Raw genomic sequence first — 26,267 nt, forward strand, 5'->3', positions numbered from 1 at the left:
AACTTGAGAAGCCATGCATATTTTCGAATGAATAGGAACATCAAACTCGTTACAAGGTATGTGCGTGTAGAGAAGACAAAGAAGATAGAGGTGGGGAAGGGGCAAACACAAATGGGAAAATCTTGAATTCTTTTTTCACTGATGGGGTCTCACAAGCAGGGGGTTTACCGATGGCTCAAACGGAGCAAAATTAGACAGAAGCAGGTGGCGCCGCTGAATAGTGTGCATGTGAATGGAAAAATTATAGAACAGCGAGATTGATCTGAATCATCAATCCGACTGAGTACAACAGGGCCGGATATAGGAAATGGACTTCTGGAAATACCATAGACAATCAATCGCATGGAAAAGAAGAGACGCAGGTGTACCCATGTATAAGGGTGGACCAGAGGCTATCCGGATCACTGATACGTTGTCACTACAGTGGGAAAATAGCACCGCCTAGTGGGATAATCTGCGGAAAGAAAAATGACGTGACAAAATAAAAATAAAACGGACTTGGTGACTGGGACCAGTTTACATCACATACGAAAGACACATGGAAAGCACTTTGAGCAGAGACCTGGTGGCCAGACCAGAGGGTAGGAAGCACTTGGGTTAGGACAGGCGAAATCGACTACTCTTTTTCGGTTTAAGAGCAGATTGTGTCTTGCTGGTGTCAGCCAGAGTCCATAAAGCAGCGTTGCTACCTGATGGATTATCCTTTGGGACTGAGTTCAACGAGGAAGTTGATCCTGAGGTTGGAGTGCCGCCAGCAGGCTACAGAGCAATGATTTGGGTAAAGAAAGCACCATTACTTGATCCAGTCATAACAAACTAACAGAGTGGTGAAACTGCAAAAACAGCTGGTGCAAGTTAAAAGAAGCCACTTTGTGGATTAGACCCGAAATAGTTGGAATCACTGGATCACATGACCGAAACGTGGTGTTTATTGACCTCCATATGGCCAAAGAAAATGAATCCACGAGGAACTGTTAGAGCATGGTGGTTGTGAAACAAACTTTGGATGGTTAATCCTAAAGGTGGTCGTCATTGTGTGCCCCAGAAATCTTCGTCGGTTTAATGAGAGGAAGTGGAGGGATGAAGAACGAAAACGAAATGGATACGAAGGCGGAAATCTGTGCGACAACAAGCAAGCATTCAAGGTCAATTTTCACAACAGATCCTGGAGTGTGAAACTAAGCGGTTACAAGCTATCAATTACGAAGATACCAACCTCATTTGCGCAGAGTTTTTAAAAAGTGAACACTCAGGAGTCCTCTTGAAACTTTCTGAGGGTTCTTGGAACATAAAACAATCAACAAACACTGCAGCGCGGTTCAATAAGTTCTATCAGACGCAGGGATGGCGCTTTGGCACTTGATCAGGGGCCACTCGCATGCTTCGTAAGCAGAATGCACCCTGACACTAGGACACTGAAAGTAACTCTCAGCAAACATAAGAGTAACAGTACTTCGCTACCCACCTACCACAAGCCATAACCCGAGTTTAGTGAACATAAGCTGAGGGAGCGGCGGCAGCCACTCTTGTCTTGTATTTTACATGTGTCACGGTTTTATACTTGTACTAATGCTGGCCTCTAAGAGAGCTACCTAAATAAATGACTCAGAGGCGCTAAGACTGTCAAAATCAGCTTGTCGTTGATCAAAACCAACAAAGTATTGCAGCTAGTCGTCATCAATATAAACGTTGCGGTCCCGTTTTAATTGCTATATCCAGTTACAGTGAAATATGTGCACAACACTGACCGGAAAACGCAAATGGACCCTACGGCCTACCAGCCCATTACCCACTACCATTACACAGAACTGTGCACAAGAAGTTGCACTGTACGTTCGTGTCGGAATTGGAGCCGCAATCTGGAAGCTTGCTGTACGCGATCGCTACACTGAAGGTTTGCCTCTATTCTGTCGCTTCAGAGGGTGCGCTATGAAGTTACGAACGGGAATTGGAGCAGCTATCTGGAAACTTGCTGTACGTGATCGCTACACTGAAGGTTTGCCTCTATCCTGTCACTTCAGAGGGTGCGCTATGAAGTTACGAACCTCAGCGCGTAGAACGGATCGTATGTTTGTTCCAATTATCATTCAGACCCAAGTTATTTAGTGCCTCGTCTTACCGTCCAACTGAACATTTCTGTTCACTGTCATATCAGGACAGCGCACCAACAAAACAGAACCAATAACATGATCGAGCGCAACAGCTGAGCTCCTGTTACGTCTCAGCAACGATGCGAAATGAGCCACGACTAGACTTGCCGCTGGACTGCCCAGTCTAACAGAGAAATGGTCAGTTAGTGACACTGGCTGGTGCGGCAGACTGATGATCGAAACCGATATGACTGGCTGACTGCATTGTGACCTGGGTTGGGATGACCAATTAAATGTGTCTGACCTGCTTCGGTGTGCATGTGTGGTGTGATGAAACGGCTTTCAGTAGAGTGCTCGCTATACACAGGCAGTGGCTAGAATCCACATGCGGACTTTCAACGAGATTAAATGCACAGGGATGGTTGTTGGCCTATGTGAGCTGGGGTCTTGAAACGGTGTGTGGGAGGCCAGAGCAATTCCAGCTACTGTAACAAGTCACAGAACCTCCGAGACTGTTGATACCTGTGCCAGAATGGGTGCGAATGATTTCAAGTCTTATGGTGCCCAAGTCCTACCGGTATGGATAAACAATGAGATCAACCAATAAGAAAACACCGCACAGCCAATCGTAAATTAAGTTAACACAACACCGCCGAGTCCCGGTGGCCTAATGGATAAGGCGTCGGTTTCCGGAGCCGAAGATTGAGGGTTCGAGTCCCTTCCGGGACGGCTGCCTTTTCCCCGTAAACGATGAACCACGCTTTGAAGGGCATTCGCGTGAACTGCGGTAAAAACTACAATCGCCCGTGCATTGATGAGGCGGGTAGATTGGCGGTCGAGACACCAGTTGCACACACGAGGATGACAAACACAGGGTTAACACCGGCCAATAAATGCAAGCAAAGGGGAAATGTCCGCCACCGCAGGTGTGGAAGTTAGACGGTTGAGGGTGGCAAATAGAATACCATAAAATATTACCTGGTTCCTGGCCTGGACGCAACATTTTGGGAATAAAAATGGACAAAAGGGGAAGTGTTACGTAAAAGCAAGAAATCTACGTAAATGGAGGAAGTAGAATTGTGGGAATTAGTCATCAATTAAAGACCAACTTGTGTTCGGCCTTGGTGAATTAGGCTCGGACAGCCAAGACAGTCAGGTTATGGCTATCGTGGAGGCGGAACAATTTTAATTATCAACGATACTACTTGCGAGTAGGCGGATTGAATTGCAGATGCGCATACGCGCCTGAAGTGGCGCGGAACATCGATCGGTGTTCACACGTTAGGTAAACTCGGTAATGCGCGCTGACAAAAATCGTATCACGTGAGACTAAGAATGGTCAAGTCCACCAGGCTGGCTATGTTCCGGGAGTTACCAAAAGCTAACAGCTGACAGTCATCGTTTTGGCGTCTCGAAAGTATCAACTTCTGGAAAGGCTAGAATGCTGTCTATGACGCATCCGTGTGCCACGTCTACAGCATAGGAAGCTAAAATCATGGAGGAGGAAGTCCGACGAAGGCAACTAAACTGAGGAGGACAGAACCCGGGAGAATGTGTAGGGTCGCCCTATACACGGACAGGATAAAACCACTGTAAGGTCATGTCATCTCACCAAAAGTTGTTCTAAATTGCGACTGGCTAGTTAGCTATAGTTACCAAACAGTACCCTCATTCGTTTCGGCTGGTGACGACATAACTGTGTTATAAAGCTTGCCTACCCCAAAACAAGCAGCATGCTTTCTACTTGTTGCTTGTCGAAAATATTGACTGTAACGGCAAGACAGATATGGGTCATCAGGCTTAACAGCGTTTGAGCTGATGGCAATCATGAACAAATGGGACACTTACCTGGTTTAGGAGGCTACCGCGAAGGTGTATTGGAAGTTCTTCACTTCGAACAGAGCTACTAGGAGCGAGTGATGGTCTTGGGGTAGTATCGCCGCGGGAGGGGAAAAACTCTTGCGACCCACGAGGAGATCGCCTGCTCGCCAGGTCATCACTCGCAGAATGAAAGTGAATAGGATTGAGCGATGGGCGGGGATTAGAGGGGAAATCAGGTACACTTAGCTCTCGCAAAGATGGAGAACTTCCACGTGAGGTAGTGGTGCTTGTTGTTACGTCAGGAAGGCGTATTTCTGGACGAAAATCAAACACGGACAACACATGATCAGCATTTAAATTAGTTTCGCTTATTTGAGCTCCCTCCAACAAGAAAACATTATGCGATACTGGATAGTAATTCATAATGCTCATGAAGTATAATGGGGGCAAGTAGAGAGACAAGGGCGGATATCTCGAGTATCGTGAAGTTTAGACGAATTTACTATGTCAAGTTTTGCGACTCCCGCGAACCACAAGGGCTAAGTTGCTATCAAGACAAGAGCAAGTAGGAATAGTCTAGACCTATGGAATGTTCAGTCGGAAACCTATGTGTTGACTTCTGAACAGCATGGAGCTGGATTCTGCGAGTACAGTAAGTGAATGGCATCCTTAGTAAATGTGACTAAGCAAGCTGCTTCACAAAAATGATTAAGCTCTACTTTGAGACAAAAATGCCGGGATTAGTTCAACCAGTGAGGCGAATGGGATACTGAAAGACTGCATAACACAGATAATCATGAACCAAAAGCAAAATCTATTCGGAATATATTTTTGAGGCGACCATGAGTGAGGTGCTGTTTTGCGAACGTTGCAGATCAAAATCGACAATCCTCCTCGCCAGCTACGGGAGTAGCGTGTATGCGAGACTGAACCTATTGTCACTGTCTAGCTTGAACGTGGGTAGTTCAGTTTTTAAGGAACTCACACTCACAGAAGAAGTCAAGTTGCAACAGAAGCCAGGAGAAAGACAAAAGGTCACATGAAGGTCGAAATATACTGAAAAATCATAAGTCTGGGCTTTACGGTGAGTATAAAGCTAGTTACAGCTAGGCTGACCTGGCATTGTGATTCCACTGAACTTGACACCTCGACTGGCATGCAGATCAACCTGTTGTTGTAACGTTTTGCAATTCTCCTCGTACTGACGTTGTTTGTGCTCCAATTCTTCTCGGGCCTTCTCGTAGCGTTTCCACTGCTCGGCCAGCTTGGTATGTTCTCGTTCCAGAGCATCCCTCTGGCGACTGTATTCTTTCTCCCATTCTTCCGACTTGATTCGAAAGTTTTCCACGTCCTGACGCAATTTCTCCGTTCCTTGTTTCACCGTCAGGGCAGAAGATACGTCCGCTCCGGAGGAGTCTAAGCCATCTGAGCCACCACAACTTGAACATGTGGATTTGATGAGGCCATGTTGTTTCGCCCGCTTATAAAGGGTTTCCAGTTTATCTTTCTCGGTTTCCAAACATCGAACTCGTGCATCCAGCTCGTCATTCTTGGTGCGCAAGCGAAAAACACTGGGCTGAGAAGGCAAATATACGGCGGGGAATGAAGCCCCTCGTTACGCGAGCATCGGAAGTCAAAAAATGTAGGGAAGGGAAACAAATGAATGTGGTTAGAGAGGAGAAACATCTTTTCCAAACATGCCTGCCTTTGGCGGATGAGCATCGAGTACAAGGAAGTGGGTAAATCACACAAGCAGGTGACACGTAGCCAAGAAGTATTTGTTGTTCTGATAAGCTCTATGGCTAACACAGCTGCTGACTGAAAAAGGAACAAAAAGTACAGCAATTCGACCTTCTTCCGGAGCAAAAAACTCTTTTCACTTGATGTGTAGGACCCGTACGATCGGTTGTAAATAATGGAAAGATTTGTGACTTTTGTTTAATAAAAAAAAGGTTGCTGGATAAAAGTGGGCATCTTCATCAACACTGTCCACCTGTACAAGGCTAAGGAAGTCGAAGAAAAACGCGACGGTGATAAACCGAAAATTCCCAAACCTACTCAACTCAGGTTCAGATACAGAAGGCACGGAATTTTCACCGGAACCTTATTGATCAGAAGGACGTCTGACTTGGAAATTCTCCATTTACAAATGAACAAATGCCATTTGAAAACTCCAGGGGGGGGGGGGAAATAATCATTTTTACCGGGTAGAACAGGTACATGACTAGCAACCATATAGCTTGGTTCTTATTTGTAGGGTACAATGCCCAATTTGTGCGCTTGACCCAGGTTGGAAGTTACGGAAGGATAATAAACGAACAACCTAAACTTGCTGAAGTAGCATGAATTCTTAGTGAACCTACACAATGGACTGCCCACACACGACTGCATTGTTTCGACCGCCAACTGAAACGGTATGCAGAATGCATTCGAGGTAACCCTGTCGGTGCTAAACGGGACGTCACCAGAACTCAAAATTTCCGATGAGCCTTACGGTTGAACAATGAAATGCGAACTGAATGACAGAACTTGTAGATGACCAACACACACTACTTAACCGCCAACTTGGAGCTGAAGAATAAGCGATATATCACTATACTACCAGTACCACTGATTGAACGACTATTCGACCGTGACTTACGAAAAACTCTTCAGAAAGTTGGTCCAAGTTCCGCAGGAGAGTCCACGCCTCAATGGAGTGTTGACTTGAAAGTGAGTTAGACGAACCATCAACAGACCCATCGACGCTTAACTGGAGTGCTTCACCAACAGTTCCGGTCAAAAAGGAGAATGACGGCCGCGGTAGCATATTCGGAGCCAATGGAGTAGAGGAGCTGGTATGTGACGCATCTGACCCACCAATTGATGGGACCCTCTGGTTGGAGGGGCCTTTGGGTGGTTGGCCGGAAGAGGACACAAAGAAATCAGCTGAGGGTTTGTCACGACTACCGGTCCGGAAAAGACTGACCATAGTTGAACTGAGCCGGTTCGCTTCGCGCTGAGTAAGAGGAAAATAAAAAATGGTATATCATCGTGACATCGGAAAGACGGATTGAGAGGTGTGAGCACTAAGCTATTTTCACCGGTGGCAAAGTTAACACCTTGGGTGTATAAAGGTAGAGTAACAAGGAGTGAACATCGAAGAGCACGTTGGGTCTCAAGGTAAACACAAAGCACTGAAAAAATCAAACGGGCTGGCATTCATCGGGTCTCCATGAACACTTCCTGAGGCACCAGAGCTTCAGTAAATGGCAAGGGAGCTGTTGAGGCATCTGATAAGATGCTATTCCCAGACTCTACTGAACAACCGTTCAAAATTACAAAACTGGAATCGGAAGCTGGAGAATTGTCCACAATACCTTTCGGGTACCTTTCAATAAAAATGTCAGCAGCCATTCGACTGAGCAAGAAATGAGTGATATTCTTGCCCCGGTTCCGCTGTCCTTCGACTTTATAGTTGGTACATGATCATCTGCAGTTCTGTTGCTATAGGTAATTCGATCAAATAGGTATTCGGGGGCGGATGCTTTAGGCTGTTAGAATTTGGTCCTGCTTTTTAGACTATTCGTCATTGTGACAATGACGATCCGTGGACAATTAGGGCTTTGTGATGCGTTTGGTCTGCCATTCGTTCTTCGCTGTCTGCATATGTTTTACAGGCTTGGTCCCGGCACCATTAAGGTGCTCCTAAATGTATTTAAGCTGCCATCTGTCGGATCATAGAGTGTTTTGACGAGCGTCAATACTTCTCTTGAATCAGTAACTATTGCTACGTCATTCTTATCAACCTCATCTCACCTCCGTTCTTGTCTTTGTCCACAAGTGGACAACCTGAAATAGACGTCATAAGGCCGCCTAGAATCTCAGTTGGAGTTAGTCACTAGAGAACAGTATTTCGAGATGAACTGGTTTACTTTGGACAGTTTATTTCGTTATTTCCGATAAGGTTTGATGACTTGGTCCAGATGGATATTTTTTTCAGGTGATTTCCATGATAACTAAACCTTCCCACTGAGTGTGTCCAAAGTGCGTTTTCCGCTAACACCGCAATGCAAAGTATAGATCGCGGAGAGTTTGCATAGAGTCTAACAAGAAAGTGCAAAGCTGCGTGCTTCCAAGTCCAAATGGATTTTAAATACACTAACCAGAACATTGAACCATGTAGATCCCAGATAATTTGGACTTCCCGAAAGGACATTTTCGACCTTTGGTCCATATTCTAATGCGAGGTTCAGACCGTTGCTTCCGAAAGAACCCAAAAGACATTTGTCGGGGCTTGGAAATGTGTCTGTTTCAGCGACATCTTGCCGTGCGCAGTTCAGCTCGTCTTTTTCATCTTTCTTTTTCCGGTCTCCGTAAGCACTAGACCAGGTGTTGGCCTTGAGCTCCGTGTCACCGTAGTTGTAACAAACAAGAAAACACTAATGCAACAAGGTGAGTCGGATGACTGTTACCCTGTTTCGGCAAATGAACCGAAACATGTTTGAGACAGACCGTCATTGGGATGAACGTCCCCCGGAGTCTGCAGTGCTACCGAACTACACCCATTTGCATAGTGATTTGATTTTCACCGGAGGCTCAACTGAATCCCAGCAGGAACTCTGGTTTACATTCTTCAACTGCATGTGTTGTACAAGGCCACGTCATGTTTGGTTGGTACGATGATCGAGATATCACAGTAAATATTTACTTGAAGGAAAATGGTCATTAAGTTGCTAGAAACTCTTTGTGGGCTGTCGAATAGCTAACAACAACCTTATGAATAGTTTTCTCCGTAGGGTTCCGTTATTGTATCGGAGCTGTGATGACAGGTGAGCATTACACATTACCACCGGGGGTGGGGAGAAAAGTAGCGAAGTAGTTACCTTTTTGGAACTCGATTTTCGGGCAAGATCCTTCGAATCACCGGGATCTGTGGATTGGAGGAACACATTTATCAATAAGAACAGGTTGTCATAGCATGGTTTTGGTTGAACAGGACTACGCGTCGGAGTGCTGTTATTCCAAGAGACCATAGGTGACTGAACGTAGTTGGCACTCAACACGAATGCAATGCGAGAAAACAAACCCACCCCACGATACTACGTAAAAACCAATTTTGGGCGCGGAACTTGGTTTAACCTTTGCTCGTTTCAAGGGTACCGAATTCGCGTCCGAGCAATGGTAACCGTATAGGTTTCATTTCCACCAGAAAGCACAATCTCTGGAATGTCCTTTCACGAAACCGAAACGGAAATGGCTTGTGAGATAGGCGATTTTGGATTCACCAATTAAAAAAAATGACCGGAGGAAAATTGAAAAGCAAAAAAAAGATAACGGTCCGAACGCAAAACATCCAACTGGGAGATAAGGTTTGTGGCGCCAGTATATTAACAGTTCCACGGAATAAGCGTGCAGAAATCTTATCAGTACCTTATTTAGATAGATAATTTCAGCATGCCTTAGTTACACACTGTATATTGCCAACCACCGAATCCTCGACATGCGGTCAACATCACGTACAAGAACGGTAAGAACACAACAACTTTGGTGGAATAAGATGACGATATGCGACAACTCCACGATCAATACCACCACAAACAACGATGAAAAGCAATGTTCTGACGCAAGTAAATGGGCGTGACTGTCAAAGCTGGGTTCAAGTAGAAAGTAACCTTGAGGCATAAGAGGACTGTACCTACTTGATGAGTCCTAAGAAGTCCGAAACCGATCGTAGGTTTCACGAAAAACGGAAATGGCTTGTGAGATAGGCGATTTTGGATTCACCAATTAAAAAAAATGACCGGAGGAAAATTGAAAAGCAAAAAAAAGATAACGGTCCGAACGCAAAACATCCAACTGGGAGATAAGGTTTGTGGCGCCAGTATATTAACAGTTCCACGGAATAAGCGTGCAGAAATCTTATCAGTACCTTATTTAGATAGATAATTTCAGCATGCCTTAGTTACACACTGTATATTGCCAACCACCGAATCCTCGACATGCGGTCAACATCACGTACAAGAACGGTAAGAACACAACAACTTTGGTGGAATAAGATGACGATATGCGACAACTCCACGATCAATACCACCACAAACAACGATGAAAAGCAATGTTCTGACGCAAGTAAATGGGCGTGACTGTCAAAGCTGGGTTCAAGTAGAAAGTAACCTTGAGGCATAAGAGGACTGTACCTACTTGATGAGTCCTAAGAAGTCCGAAACCGATCGTAGGCTGTCGGAAAGTTTTCAAGCAACTTCACGAGTGGTGTTACCTACAGATAGTGTAATCCCATTCAACAGATTCCAACAGATGAACTTTTCCATTTCGCAACTAAGAAAATCAGTATACGGGGGACAGAGTTGTTCTAGCACTAGTTCCTGGGACATACCCACTTAACTGTGACGCCTGATTCATGGAAACTGCAAAGGTTCGCTGTAAAATCGGGCGCGATCAAATCCGAACATCAGATTCGGCTGCCTACTGATCGATATGGTCAAATTCCATGTGACCTGGCAACAGAAAACACCTCGCAAAGAATAAGGCCCAGTGGTTTTCAACAACCTCCGGTGCCTGTGGCACCAGCACGAGATTCGCCTTTCTGTTATGAACGGAGTTTACAACACTTGGACCAGCACCGAGGTTGCTACGATTACAAGAGAAAAAACGATTAAGTTTTTTATAAATCAACGGTTCGATCACTGCGGGTGATCTTCATCAGGATCAGAGTAATCTGAATCACATGGGTTTCATCATGGATGTCCCCATGTGTGGCGGGAAAATCCTGTCAGTACTTTTGAAGTACATCTTCATCAGGAGAGGTTCGCTTCGGATTTCACTGGCTGGTCTACGTGTGAGACAACCTACCTTGCTGGTCCTCTTCTCCCAACCATGTGCTGAGCCAAAACGCTCTGGGCAGATTAAACCATACAGTGTAACAGAGCACTGGACGCTAGTTTCAGTTAAGCTGTGTTTGTCCTCCATATTTAGGTATTTAAGGCAAAAAAGCCAGGGCATGTTAACGTGTGTCCCAAATTGGTACAGCAAAATATCGAAAACAACAACAACAGTCCCGCAGTAACTAACGTCCGTTTCGTGCAAACACGACACTTTAAAAGTGGATACACCGGATCAAAATCAAAGTAGAATCGGTTGCAAGCCATCGGATATAACGTATATAGAAGAGGAACTGGTATAAGGAGGTATCTTGGGGGGTGAATGCAGAAATAGAGCTACACAACGATTGGAACACCGATCGAGAATTGGCAACACAGTACTACATACAGAGCTCACTCCACACCATACGCATCCGTCTCCACTCCTGCGTATCAGGAGGACGGTAGCTAACAGAATGCCCTAAGGGGAATTCAGGGACACACGAGAGAGATACAAATAACAGTCCGATATCGATGGGAGCGTGGTAACAAAACGTACAGGAACTTTCAACCGAGTTCGAAGGCATGTCGCGCAACACATCAATTTGGCATGGTGTATAGACGAGGGGCCATGGTAACAAAAAAGCTAGTGGGGACGAATCAAACGAAAAAATAGCCAACTCGGCAACATGTGTCAACCAGTTCAATATTGTTTGCGTAGAATGACAAACCTTAAAAAAAGAAATTGGCAGCACGATATTTTATATTGATGAAGATGTTGTTTACAAGACCTGGGAAGGCTATCGGGTTACAAGTGGTGCTCTGCTAGTGCTTTGCGATTTTATTGGACTTTTCTTGCTTGTGACCCCCAACAGTCCTCCAGAACACCATCAACAAGCTCAAACCATATAAAAACCGTACCACAAATGAGTCCTGTGGGTCTGTTGCTTGAATTCACCTTGAAAGGGAGAGTTTTCCTTCCGGGACCTACTGTGGTAGTGGACAGTGACTAATAGGTATCGGGAATGAGAGATCCACTACTCATTGTCCTAACCGAAAAGCTGTTACTCAGACCCTTCAGGAGAGAGCCCATTCCCGCAGCATCATTCCACTACCTAGGGTGATTTTTACGGCTTTACGGTAACAGAACTCCAAGAGTTATTATGGTGTGAGCGAGTTCATTTTGATAGATGAAACTGGAGAGACACAATGCTCCCCAATACTGTTTCCTTCCTCTCAGAATGGACATCCAAAGGATGAAAAACCATTTTCTCGTTACTGAAATTCTTTCTGAAGTGGGTATCTGAAAAAATGGTATCAATAAAAGGCCTGCACAAACCACCGTACCTAATCCATGCTTTATTATCCAGTCACACGTAATCAGTCTTGATTCCATGGTTCACGCAGACTTAGTTCTCAAAAACGAATCGAATTCGGACGTTCACATGAATATAACGACCGATGGTACGATGGTTGGGGGAGAGATGGCTTAGTGGTTTAGCGTGAATTTACTGACCGGAAGGTCCATGGTTCGAACCCGACCTCTCATCTCGACTTCTGTCCCGGCTTGGGCAACCTGGCGGTACCCCAGCCCTCGTGATTCCTTCGGGTGACATGGTGGCTAGGCACCGAAGGGGTGTTACAGCTGAGCGACATTTTCCGGTGCGATGACAAAATCCTGATGAGGTTGATCCGTTTCATTTTTGTTGTCGATTTCTCGTATATGTGGCCACCGTCAATAAGATATTTGTTGGTTTGACCTACAGAAACTTCGGAAATTTCCTCGCAGTGCTGGTCAGATGATACAGAAGGCACCAAAAAGTATCCTGTGACTTTCTAATCTACCTCTCGTTCGGTGATTTCTGTTCGGTATCCGTTGCCCGGTTAGCGCGCTTGTGTAAATTGATACGAAACCGAGTAAATATGACGCTGTTTACCTGGTGCTGGCGTCAGAATATTATTATTATTATTACAAATGCATCGTGTTGCTGACTCGGCCGAGTTTTCGGTAAAACTCAGTACTGGAGTGACTGCCACTTAAAAATTTACCCCAAGGGTACAATAGCTTTGATCAGGGTCTGAAGTGGATCCATATAGCCGGTATTGCCGGACCAGTAGAATTGACCGGCTTTTGAGATTCACTGATAAGTTTAATATAACGAGAAAAGCTGCGTTGAGGCTAATTCAGAAAAGGCCAGAGTGTGGGTTCTAGCAAGGTGTGCTTTTGGAGGAATCAATTGAGCTGCCTCTGATAGTCATATGGAGTAGTGGAACAAATGGTGGTGGCAAAACAGACGGCAGCCAGAAATTGCGTTTTAAAGTGCACTACTCATGTGCTTTCAGTAGCTTAAACAGAAAAAAAGGATATTCGGAAAGGGGGACATCTGAGTGATCAGAACTCGTGTTGTGTACCAATGGTATACACGGCAGTGAATATTTGCAACGACACGGGAAGACATGCTAAAGTAGAAGAAGAGAAATCTGCACTAAGGTAGGACGAACTAAGTGCCACATATGGAAAATTGCTGAATTAAATAGAATCCACTTGAGCATCGAACATCTACACAAATGAGATGACGTAAAAAGGTTGACTGATCTTTCGTTGACGGAGTTACAGTGAATCAAGAACTGTGACACAGTACGTGAGAACATGAACTCCTGAGTATCAGTTGAGAAATCGGAGAGCGATCGGCCCAACCTAGACAAACTTACGATTGACATTATCCCGAGCACTGAATGTTTCGTTTTTTCTAACGGGCTTTGAGAAGGTGTGTTTACGCTCCTCCACGTCCGATGCACTCCGTGACAGGCTACTTGGTGACCTACCCACCAGAGAGAAGTGTAGTCGAGCCACTAAAACCAAAACAGGAAACAGATTTCATTGAACAAATGCCGAATGGAATTAGGCTTGAGAAGTTCATCGTAGATAGGCAGGGGTTTGTGATGACTGACCAAATGGAAGAGTAGATTAAATGGGGTCGATTTACCCATGATCGGATCTGCTTGGGGCACAGCAGTTGACAGAGAGTTAGTACCCATCTCAAGTCTAGTGAAAAACACACGGGTCCAGCTTATTTCAGGCAGTCATGCAAGTCCATAGCTAGGGGATAGGTGGAAAACTATCATTGAGCGCAGTGTGATTAAGTCCATTACCCACCAATATAAGTAGTAAGGATTACAGCACTGATTAAATCCTAGAAACCGATATGAAGTTATTTGAAGCTGATCCAGTAGGCCTAGTAGCTGATTATGGGGAAAAATACCTCGACATCTTAAATGTCTGTCGAACAGAACATCAAAGCAATTTCGGTTGAAGAACATTACAGACTCAGTCGAGCCTCCTTTTGCTTTGCTAAAAGGGCTAAAAGTTGCTAGGTGTATTCTGGATCAATGACCTGCATATAAAAGGAAGTACACTAACACACAAGGCATCGGATGTTCAACGAAGACCATGACCTGCGCTGGTTTGACTGATCTAAAAGCTTGAGGGGCCAAGGCGCTGTTTATTGGTCATTGTAAAATCTCAGTGACAGGATATGCAGAAGACGCGCTTCTTGTGGCCATTTCCATCACTCGAACTCCCATTTTATGGACAGAGATTAATTCCTATGGCAGCCTTTGGATTTCACCGTATGCTTGCTGGTGGCATGCAGTTGTTACGGTGGCATACACGGTCCAAGTAAACAAGTATTTCATCGCATTTGGAAGCTAGAACGTGTATAAAACTGATTCGTTTTCAAAAGGGAAACTTGTCAAAAGATAACTGTCTGTGTGGAGAGCAGAGATCATGTTAAGGAAGCTCATAAGTGCAATGCATCCAATCTACGGTAATTGTCGCATAACACAAAAAGTATTTTAGGTGAGAGAGCGTGCTAAATTTGATATTCCTTTTTTCTTTGGAGAACGTTTTGTATTTTTATTGAAGGAGGACTATCTGATAAAGTGCAAACTTCCTAGTTTACATAACAAGAAACAGTGGAGTGCTTGCTCAAGTAAGTAGCAGCCTGTATTGTCAAGACTATTTGATCTATTGAACTGCAGTTACTCCACAATTACTGGGAAAATTTCCCAGTTGACTTTGTTCTGTCTGTAATTTTGCATTTTTCTAATAATAATATTTTGCAACAGGGATTTCATCTAAGCGAATTCAATCTTGTCCATAAAGCGGAAAGGTCCTGGGAATCATCATCAGTGCGCTTCCTCCGAACCTGCAACGACTATACTGCTTGGCCACGAGTGGCTGATAAGCAGTGCGAGTAACCCGCATCTGAGTGGTCGCCACTCGAGGAACCAGTCAAAGTGTGGCCACTTTGTGTGAATTCAGTGGCTCAAGTGGCGTTCTATCATGACCCGGTGCGAATTAATCACACTGCAGATCAGCCGTTTATGTTCGAACGAATTAGCCCGGGAGGTTAACGGGTTCGAATCAACCTGGAGATTCGTGAGATACGCACTGATGATGCCCTCCACAAAGGATGAAACAGCCATACAATGCTTTTCCGTTTTTCGACTTAGATTGACATCACTTACTGGGAGACATCAAATGGAATTTCCCAGTCTTCTAACACAATCAGTGATACTTTCTCTCTCCAAAACTATGGGACGTCTGTGTTCGACAAGTAAGTTGTGTATCATGTGATTCGATCAACAAAATACCAAGTTTTGAGAGTTTGCTCCCACAGAAACTTATCCCAGTGTCCCCAAACTAAAAGACTAATCAGAACCTTGGCAAAAACATCCCAGCGAGCAGAACTCGGTCGCCGTAAATAACCAACAGCGTACCACAAAGTGAACATCCAGGATGTTACTGAGACAGTTCAAGCTTCAACAGGTATCGGTGATGCGGCAAGTGGTAAGTCAGTTGCTCTAAAGTCTCAGCATGTGTTTCGCGTCTCCTACGGTTCACCAATCGATCGGTCACGTGAATTTCAGGTTGACAGATTGATTGGTTGGTTGAATGCTGCTCACATCTGTGAAGCTAGTGAGTTTTGCTCGGTGAGGGCGGTAATTACTGACTAAGCTGAACAGACTGACTACCCCGAATTAAAACCGCGTATTGCGAACAACACTTTTCAATAAGGTGTCGACTAGAAAATACAGCTATTTAAAATATTTGCACAGAAGCAGTTTAGGGAATAAGTAAGTCCTTCAATTAGGAATCGCGGCTGGCAGGATAAATGATATCAAGTGCAATCGAACGCCGACCGTCATTAGGCGTCACGAGGAACGTCATACTTAACTATGAACAGGAAAGGAATTAGCTTTCATTGACTGGTTTAGGGTCCAATCGACGTGTCAGACATAACATGCCTAGGTAACGAAGGTTGGTACGATGAAGGTAAACGTACGAGTATCTTGGAACATGGCAAACAGTTGATCCAAATCCGAGTTGTTATCCAGACTTTTCATGAAAGTGTTTTTCTCGAGTACTTCAGACACAGTTGGAGGGCTGGCGGCCTTTGTGTGCCGACCTGATCGACCAGGTGCTTTGGGGGGCTTTTGCGAATCACTGGGTGAACTAGTTAAACGAGAATCCGATTCGTTGCCACCATCGTCCGCCTCATTTTTGGACATCAGAATTTTCAACTGTTCCTCGATTAATGCTAGGCAGACACAATTTCGTGCGGACCATGCACGCAGCACATTTTCGTCTAACTCGTTCAGAAGCTGCAGAATTGCTTCAGTTCGTTGCCATCGAGCTGCAATCATCGATTTCGCCTCAGTGAGATCATGATCTAAAAAAGGGAACACAATTTGTATGGACGTAATACATATGTGAAACATCAAAATCGAGAGATTCAGCTCGGTTCCAGGTTAGTTCACCGTCAAAACCAAATAGGTATGAAAATGGGTGTGTTTCGCTGAAACAAACTTGGTAAAACAGTGTGGACCATCTCTAACCTGTCATCAAGATGACAGAGAATGTAGTAGAAACGCGTTTCAAAGTACTTGTAGGGCATGAAAAGTTTATCACAACAGAACAACTTTTAAACGGATTCCTAAATATATCCTTATTTGGTCATTGGTTAGAACGGCTTTACAAAGGTAGTTGTACCATGTAGTCTCTACTGAGAAAATCCTATTCACTGCTTTCTTATGGAACATTTTTTTCATTAAATTGAAACAGAGAAAAAGGGCAGTCGGGGACGGTGCAACCTGGGTGATGGCTTATTGGTTGTCCGCTTGGTGAAACTGATTAAACCCTGATTCCGAACCAACGACGGCGAGGACATGCAACACATTGGTGGGCTCATGTGATGCGACTGCTCTCGGAATCCCATGGCATTGATGTTGTTGTTCTCCAGTGGTTCTTGGCAAATAACTTAAGGGTCTCAAAAATCGCACAGGCTGAAGGTGCAAGAGTAGGATGAAATGGTCATATTACTCACGAAATCCATGCATTACTGCATGACATCCCAATTACGAAATTCCGCTCGCGTTATCGTGTCCTCGGTGAGTGACGCACTTTGTGTTAAACCAACGACAGCAGTGACCAGAACAAAAACTGGGAATCTGAAAAGCCAGAAGCCCACTTTGCTACGATGGTCGTAGAAAAATTCAGATGTTGGATATCGAATCGCACAGCATTAAAACGCAAAGCTTTCGGTTAGGAACAGCGGGTCGGACCACGCAGGACCACTTTGAGGGGTAGAATTCTTCCCCTGACCTCAAAACAGTGGCCCAAACACAACTCAGGGGTTCACGATATTACATTCGCTCTTACAAACCGTGTCCGTAGTGCCCCCGTCTCTTAGGAGTCAGTATGATCCAGCATGGAAATAACTCGTTGCAAAGTTGTACCTCAAGAGCTTCTTGTCGCTCTCCCAAATCTTCCACTACTATCTCGACCGGACTATCTCAAACGGACTATACAGAGCCAAAACCTGTTATCTAGTCTGCATTGAAATAAGATAACATCTCTTATTCGGTACAAACTTCTGTATGTGCGTGATTTGTTTTTGAAAAGCAGTAAGATGTCTTCTTTCTTTCTTTCTTTCCCATGAACACTGATTCAAAATGTGAGAACATAAACAAAACGGTGCTGAACCAAGAGTAGTAATAATACGCGACCGAATAAAATCCTGAAGAAGTGCACCTCATAAGCTGGGTTGTTATAGGAAGGATTGAAAGTTGCATGCCTTTGAACAGCAAACATCAGGAACACCAGATGAATACATGATCAGAAAATCTCTCCGCCATTCGATTCTCAACGGGAATGGTTGTAGTAAGTTAGCACCAAGTCCCTCCCCTTGGACGAGATGGCTCAGTGGTTAGAGCGCGAATTTACTGACCGAAAGGTCCGTGGTTCGAACCTTACCTCTACCTCTCGACTTTCCCTGTCTAGGCTTGGGCAACCTAACAAGATACCGCCATCATGCTATCGATGATGATGATGATGAGGATCAGTTTTCTTACAGAAGAAGGTGCCGGCTGGTGTGCACAAAAGACGAGCGCTGAACGCTGCATAAATCCGGGAACAGATGAGCTGAGTTTAAAGTCGACTAACTTCTCACGACGGATGTCTATACAAGGAGAGAAACGGAAACAGCTGCATAGTTTCGATACTATGATCTTTGTGCCGAAACACTTACCCAGCGTTTGCAACGTTTGCCATTGCGAGAATCCATCGTTGATGACTTTTTCCCAGCGAACCAAATCGTCGACAGTACTGCATCGGTACAAAGTGAGAACGGCCTCCGATTGCAAGAGGATGAAAAACCCGAAACTTCCTTTCTCTACCGACCTACGAAAATACCCGTATACTTGACCCCACCATAAAATCGGAGGCTGCAAGGAAACGGAGAGAGAGGCAAAACAAATCAGGGGTGACATCAATAAAAGGGATAACGGAATTGGCCATTTCGAGGACATAGGAGGTCGAGTAGCTAGAAACCTCCGCAGGCCGAACACATGAATTTCTCTAATTAATAAACAGCTCGTAATAACGGATGTAGCACTACGCATTTTTAGCCTCGATAGACGGTGATGAAATGTGTAAGTCCAACTAGCTCATGCAGATGAGACCCCTCCCTGTTGAGGCAATGGAAAATCTGAGAAATATAACAACTGTTGCTCCAAACTAGCAGCTGGATTGAACAAACAACGTAAACTGGAGAGATGTGCAAGGACAACCACCTATTTAACTGGTACTACTGAAAAAGACAAATCGATCACCGAAAGGCGTCGCACATTGTACGTAACAGGATATGTGGAGTTGAGAAAAATTGTGAATTGGCCGGAAAACGGAGCTTGCCTATCGCATGCGCGTCGGGTTTGGGACAAACTTCTGCTCCGAGGGGGTGGGATGGGGTGGCTAAGTGACTAGAAATAGTAGACAGCAGCAAAAAGCAAACATCCAAACGACGGAAGGGGTTGCGGTCAAAACACACATAGACGCACAAGTTCTCTGCTGCTTGTAGTAACTGGGTCAGAAACAGACGCCGAAAAATATGGCTTCGCCAAAAAAAAACAGACAGGAAACACATGGAACATTGGAAGGTGGAGTAGCAACGAGTGGGATCAAGTGGCTTTCCTGTGAACAACGCTCCACGCCAAAGGAAATGCACTGTTAATCACAGTAGATGGCATTTTCCTGCAATTGAAGCATTTGACGGGAAAATTGCACCTGAAATTTTACCTGTAATCAGTTGGAGGTGAGGATGGGTCTGATTGAAAAAGCGAGTAGGAATATGGACTGAAGATGAGGAGTAGAATACGTCAATGAGTCGGGTGCTATCTCTGGGGGGATGTAACCGCTCACAGAATTCGCTGAGGTATGTGAAGCTGATCTGGAGAGTACCCTATATGGGACATTTATTTCGAGAACAAGTGTAAAATGCATGTCCTTTGCGCCCTCAACGATGAGAAAACGTATGCACAGCATTTCGAGACCGACAGCCAAGTTGGGCTCTTTCGCGACGGAACTCGGTGTTATTCACCGGGCCAACATCTCGTGAATTGAACACTATCAATTAGAGGCCGTCCGAGTGACCGAGGATATGTTATGTTGGAACGCCATTTCGACGATCCATAGGCGTTTTCATCTGACTTATCTCCACTGTCTTGAAAACATGTACATCCATTGTTTCACACAGCGAGAAGTAAAACAAAAACACTTTCCAAAAGATGGAGAAGACTTCCAACCCTTGAAGGGTGAAAAACAGGCGAATTGAAGGACAAGTTGATTGCAACATGAATTAAGATTACCTAACAGGCCTGACTTGAAACAACCACTCAAGATGGATCAATTCAATCCAATCAAGGTGCGGCTGTGAATAGTTACGGAACGCTCTACAAGTTACAAAAAGATCGACATACCCCTACAATTCGCTTCACAAAGATGGTATCACATCGACTGGTGATGAAGCATTTGCAACCGGTACCCAGCTACACTGACACAAGAGTTAATCCGTTTTCCTTTATCGTTTGCAGTGACCTTGTGCTGAATGGACAACTACTTACAATCCGCTTGGGTTTGTGAGTACTAATCAATAATAATGGACACTGGAGGAGCCACCGGTGTGGATGGACATGTGACAATGGTATGTCGAATTAGATTTGGGTTTCGGTGAGACCAGTTTGGTCAATATTAGCCTAGTGGATTTCACTTACTCTTGGGTTGTAAGAACTTCCACTCAAGCTGAGGGGACACAAGAGGAGACACAAGCTAGCAATACCGTCAACTGTAATGATGACAGAACTCGAAGATAGGGCATCTGGTTGTCATGGTAATACGGATGGACAAAGGACTGATGATATCAAGAAATGAGACGAAGGTGAAAAGCAGTAGGCCGCACTTAAAATTTGCCTCAAATCAAACTCCAAACCACCCACAAGGTGGAAATATTTTTCCGTTACTATGGTTTTGCAGGTGAAGCGCAGTAAAGACCACCAATGTTCGATGAACCGTGAAGAGCGCAAGCTTCCGAATAGAGTTTACGACTAACCGAAGTGGCAACGATCGAAGATACTTATCCAACAGAAACAAAAGCGATCGTTCGATCCTCGACATTTTAGTGAACAGATTTGCTGGTTGTGTGGGAATGGTAATTGTGCTCCTAATTGTGAAGTAACGTAAGGAAAAATTGAATTGGAAAGTACTGAGGCTTAGACTTATCCATAAAGTTTGCCGAGGATCCGACAGACATTCGAACTCTCAAATCAAGGTGTGCAATGCGAAGAAACTGATGAATAAAGTCCTCAAATCATCCATTGTTTGACAATGGAGTTAATGCTTATCTGTTCAGCGTAGGCGATTACCGAATCTTTGTGTTTTCTCATTGTTTACATATTTTATTCTGCATGCGTTTACCTACACTTCCACCATTCTTAGAGGAGTCACCCAATGGAATCCTTTCTTCTTTCACTTGCGCTCATAGCCAAACTCATGCAAACGTTACAGCGCGTGAACAATCAAAAATACGATTGTGTGAAGTTTGCAAATTTGCCAGTTGTCCCGGTGATCAAATAAGCAGCTTAAAACAGTATATATAGTATTATACCAAAAACGAATCAGTTCAGAGTTCTTACGAGATCCATAAATACCGGCTTCTTTTCATTTATAGACTGTGTGCTGTATCATGCTTGCACACGGTAACTCGGACGCTGTTAGATATACGCCCCATCAATTCAGTTCATACTAAGAGCGCCTGTTAGTCCCGAACTAATCAACTGACATTTCTGTTCGTGTTTTATTCTGGGCTCACTCAGGAATCATCACGAACAGGAGCACAAACGAGATTCACGCGCCAGAACGCACATTTGATGGAAGATGCGCGTAACCCGCGTTGTCAGCAGATCTCCCCTCCCACTTTCACGTGACTCTGATGTGCATGCATGGCCTTTTGCGCGTCATCCTGCTGAGGCACCTTAAAATAACCTCATCAGTCGACGACAAAGAAAGCAGTCACGTGGTTGTGAAATCTACTACTACCTTGACCTGATCACCAGTTTGTCTAAACTAATTTCCGGTGATCGATAGTTCATATGCGGGCTTGTACAATATCCACATATCAAGCGGACGGTGCGAATAAGTTTTCGTTTAATCTCTCACCTATTCAGGCACATCACTCGTCTCATCAGTTTGGCGCATTCCCGTTTAGTTACAGAATTTTCGGTAGTGTTTCGTTTGTTCTATACTTGAGCTCGCACAAGGATCGAGTTTAAAATGCTGCGGTGCGCTCATATCACTATACGGATCAGAAACATCAAAAGACTTTCATTATTTGACCATCGATGTCTTCGGAGCATCTGGTGGGAATACCGGATCAGCAATGCTGAAATTCGTCGAGTGGTGTTCGGAAGAAATAAATCGCCCAAGATAGATGAACTGATCACACTGCACAGCTTGAGATGGGTTGGCCAAGTGATCCGTATGCCAGTCGACCGACTTCCTCGAAGGGTTCCAATTGGAGAACCACAGGAAGGGTGGGAACGAGTCAGTGGAGGTCAAACAATGACTTGGCAACGAGGTGTGAAAGCCAGCAAACCCGGCTGCGCTGGTCGTTTCCGTCTTCCTGAATGGGGACACCCCGAGACGGGCCACATCAATGGTTAGAAACGGTGTCAGACATGGCCCAGTTGCGCTCTCGATGGCGCTAATGGACCCAAGCTATTGTGCCTAATGCACAACTCCCTTCCAGATTCCACCACTTATAAGTCCACTGAGAGAACTGTATTTACGCTCCAATTTGTTGGCTCCTGCCTCCAATGTGCAGCTACCTCCCCAAATCGTCGGTGGACAAAATTGTGGCGGCTACAGCCACTGTACAGCAAGTATGCGTTTCTTACAGCTGATACTAATAATGATGGTGATGACGATAATGATCGCACATGATGCGGAAGCGTACAGGTAGGAAAGTTTTCGCAGTCGGATAGGGGTTCACTCATCATGAGCTGTAGCGCCACTGCCCTGGTAGGCGGCCAGAAAGTAAACACGGCCCATAATCTTCCAAACGGCTCAAATGCATCCTGGAGAGGAATGAAACATGCTGGGCTTCCCCTCGACCTTGCGTTCAACTGATCGAGAACGTTATGCCAAGTCGGAAAGTCGAATTCAATGTTTCCGACCTCTCCGTTGTGTTAGATGGAAGGCTATACAATGTGGTTTCTATTTGGGTAACTCACATATTATGTGAAAAGTACTACTGAAACTTATATGACTAACACGGGAGGGGGTCCTGATAGGATTTTCTAACTCTCAGCCTCAGATACAGGTTCCCGAAGGGAATGTCATGAAAACGTAAAATGAATGCTAATGAGGAAGTGCATTCAATCGGAGAAATCTCATCAAGTTCCCGAAAATTATGCTGCTTATAAATCACACCGAAAATTCTTAATCTGGCTGGAGAAATTTGAAACTTGAGTTTTCTGAGTGATTTGTGAACCATCTATTCATTAACCTCAAAAACAGGAGCTAAGCGGATACTGGGCACACTGCTGTTAGAATCACCCAGTTTTTGTTGTGCACCCTAACACCTAAAGGTGTGTTCAGGACTGTATTGGCAACCACACCACTGGATGCATATTAGGCTTAGTTCTCGGTCGCAGCTGAAATGGACAGCATACCTGAAGGACAAGAAATGCTATTGAAACCACTCAAGAGGGCGACTGAAAACATCTGGTTAGAGAACGCCTCAAGTTCGGACAAACCATGGAAGAAACGACCAACCGGCAAAAAAACTCATATTGTCAGTAGATCCCAGACAATCGCATAAAAATTGGGACTTGTCCATGGTCTTGGCGTTAGGAAAAATAACAAATTTCCGGCTAGTTGGACCGTGGGTATTACCAAACAGAAATGATGAACAAGGTCAGTCAACGATGTGTTGGCCATCAGCTGCCATTCCGAAATTTCCTTACTAGCAAAATCCGTGATCAACAAAGCCACCACCACTGAGCACAACCAAATGATGGCGCTGTCCATCACCCAACATCACATCGTCCCAACGAAGGTTCCAAGTGATGTAATTCACAAACCAATTCATCCCATTTTGATTACCACCACAGTCAATCCAGGGTTCCCGTCTCAAAAGTCCGCAATTCCAGTGGTGCACCATTCGTAGCAGTTGTTGTGCGCAAGGAACACTAGAATTCAGCTCAAAATGCGTCTGTGGCTTTGGGTTGAAACGGTGGATAAATGCCTTATTTTCGAATTTTCATTGGTCTCCCTCTAAGTTCCATTTTCCTCCCTAGATGTACATCGTATTCTGTGGTCAGAGACTTATGGATGACTTTCGTCGTTCATTTCATGGCCAGACAGTGTCGATGCGCGTGTTATATTTAACTCAAATGAGTGACGAAAAATCGCAAATCAGATGAATAGACCGAGTGAGCATTGTTCACAAGTCACGTTCTCTTCTAAATTGTATAGACTGCACGCCGGCGAGTCTGAATTACAACGTAGATTGTTCCTGCGAGATATATTTATTCTAAAAATGAAAAGGTTCATTTTACTGGTTACATGGCAGCTTCTACACAGGGCGATCCTCTCAGAACGCATGAAGTGCAATAAATGGATTCTGTCAAACTCAGGTTTCAAACCGGGCGCACCTCAGATGCCGTAATTACAGTTCCCAAAAAGTTGAGGAAACCAGATGATCCGACAGGCCTATTGTGTTATGTGCGAAAGACAGGTTAGGTTACTTGTCAGGTTACTTGTCATATAGTACAGTCCCATTGCTGCCCCCAAAACTTCCACACAAAAGCTTTCGCTGGTCGATCAACAGTGTGACCCAGAATCCTTTAATAAACCAATCAACAGTCGCGATCCTCAAACGTCTCTGGTAGGCAACAGGAAAGATCCGAAATATGGCAAACTTTGTGCGCGAACATGCAATCGCACAAATTCGATGTATCTTTGAACAAACAGGAATCAGTTTCACGGTAAAGCCGTTGCACAAATTTCCAGGTAGTTAAAGCGAAGTGAGCTGGCACCGCTGGCAGTGGTGTTCAACCGGATGCACTGTACTTTGACACTCACAAGGCGCCGAATCCGTTTTCGGTGATCGACTTTGTCAAACACGGTTGACAAGACAACTGATGGTAGTAAATAAATCAGTTGAAATAGATAGTTGGTTGCACACATAGAGTTCAAAAAATCCGGTTGACCACATGGATAACAACTGGAATAAACAACTTTCCAGCTTGGCTGAGTCGTACGATAAAAAATGTTCACTTACCATTTTCGTGCCTCTGAACAGCTGATAACGTCCTGATTCGGGCATCTTCTGTAACACGCAGAAACAGCTGTTTAGACCCAAGCCAATGACGTCTACCGCTGGAGAGGAGACTAACACGGGGAGGGTGAACAGAGATAACGAGACTGGCTAAACCGGTTGCAAGACAGGTGAACGGCTTTGCAGAGAAACATGTGCTAATGAATGTCAAATCGTGTAGGTGGACATGGGCAGCTGTCCAACATAGATGGTGATCTAACGAATGCTGTCGTGTCCCCTACCTACTGCATAGTTTAGTTGCAATTTAACCAAAAAAGCATCGGAAGCTGGTTACCTGAATGGAAAAATAAACCAGGTAGTACCGGACAACTGCTATGTGCGTCATCTCAAATGGAGAAGCACAGATGGTCACACATAAAGTGTAAAAAACGAGCAAAATAAATCAACCAAAATTATCAATCACCCAAACGTATTTTTAAGAAACTTCATCACAAGTAAATTACGACCTGGTGGATCCACCTGACCTCAGTGTCAGTACCATCTTAGTGATGGAGTAAACCAGTCAGTAACTAACTTGGCCACCGGATTGCAGATGAGCACTAGAACTGGTGATGTGCTTTCACAACACGAACGCGTACGAAGGAAAGCCAGCACTTTACCTATAGGACTTGGTCAGTAACATAATTTCGAGTCCAGGGCACAGACAAGAAAAACAATCTAGGTGGAATGAGGACCATCATCATCACTGTCAGCTGTAAGAACCGTGTACTTGTCGTACAGTGGTTGCATGTGCCAGTTTCGTTCACTGATGATTCGGGGAGGTGGGATGGATAACTGCGTATTGGACGAGGGAGATGTTAAATTGGTGCGTAAATACGGCATTGTCAGTGGACTACAAAGTAGGGGGATTGGGAAGGGAGCTATGCATTGAAGGCGATGGCTTGTATGCACGAGCGCCATCGAGGGCGCGACTGGGCTATATCTGACAATGTGTTTAACCATTGACGTGGCCCGTCTCGGGGTTCCAATCCAGGAAGGCGGCAATGACCAGCGCAGCTGAGTTTGCTAATACTGGCTTTTATACTTCACTATCAAGTTATGGTTTGACCGCCTCTGGCTCGTTTCCACCCTTCACGTGGTTGTGCGGAAAGAACCCTTCGAGGAAGATCTCAACACAGAGGTTACTCGAAAAAAGATTACGACGACTCATCCTTGTCACGGAAAGCAAGCCGAAACGTGTTGCCAGCTGGAGTTCCCTCAATGCAAAAGTTAACCTAAACAATCCAGAGATAAGAAAGGCTACCTTACTAAATGAGAAAAAG

General features: G+C 44.7%; 1 protein-coding gene across 1 annotated transcript in view; it reads right to left on the reverse strand.

Annotated features, from left to right (window-relative positions):
- Positions 1–61: 61 nt before the first annotated feature.
- Positions 62–26,267, reverse strand: part of T265_12415 (hypothetical protein) — a gene marked incomplete at both ends in the record, with an annotated part of 63,070 nt that continues 36,864 nt past the window's right edge. The window contains 9 exons of the mRNA XM_009163831.1: positions 62–759; positions 3,939–4,225; positions 5,028–5,487; positions 6,553–6,909; positions 8,777–8,823; positions 13,481–13,621; positions 16,117–16,503; positions 18,361–18,556; positions 24,949–25,058. Of these exons, the coding sequence (XP_009162095.1) occupies positions 598–759; positions 3,939–4,225; positions 5,028–5,487; positions 6,553–6,909; positions 8,777–8,823; positions 13,481–13,621; positions 16,117–16,503; positions 18,361–18,556; positions 24,949–25,058 (2,147 nt within the window). The remainder of the gene's footprint in view (positions 760–3,938; positions 4,226–5,027; positions 5,488–6,552; positions 6,910–8,776; positions 8,824–13,480; positions 13,622–16,116; positions 16,504–18,360; positions 18,557–24,948; positions 25,059–26,267) is intronic.

Source organism: Opisthorchis viverrini, assembly GCF_000715545.1.
Source record: "Opisthorchis viverrini unplaced genomic scaffold opera_v5_1, whole genome shotgun sequence".
Classification (NCBI taxonomy): domain Eukaryota; kingdom Metazoa; phylum Platyhelminthes; class Trematoda; order Opisthorchiida; family Opisthorchiidae; genus Opisthorchis; species Opisthorchis viverrini.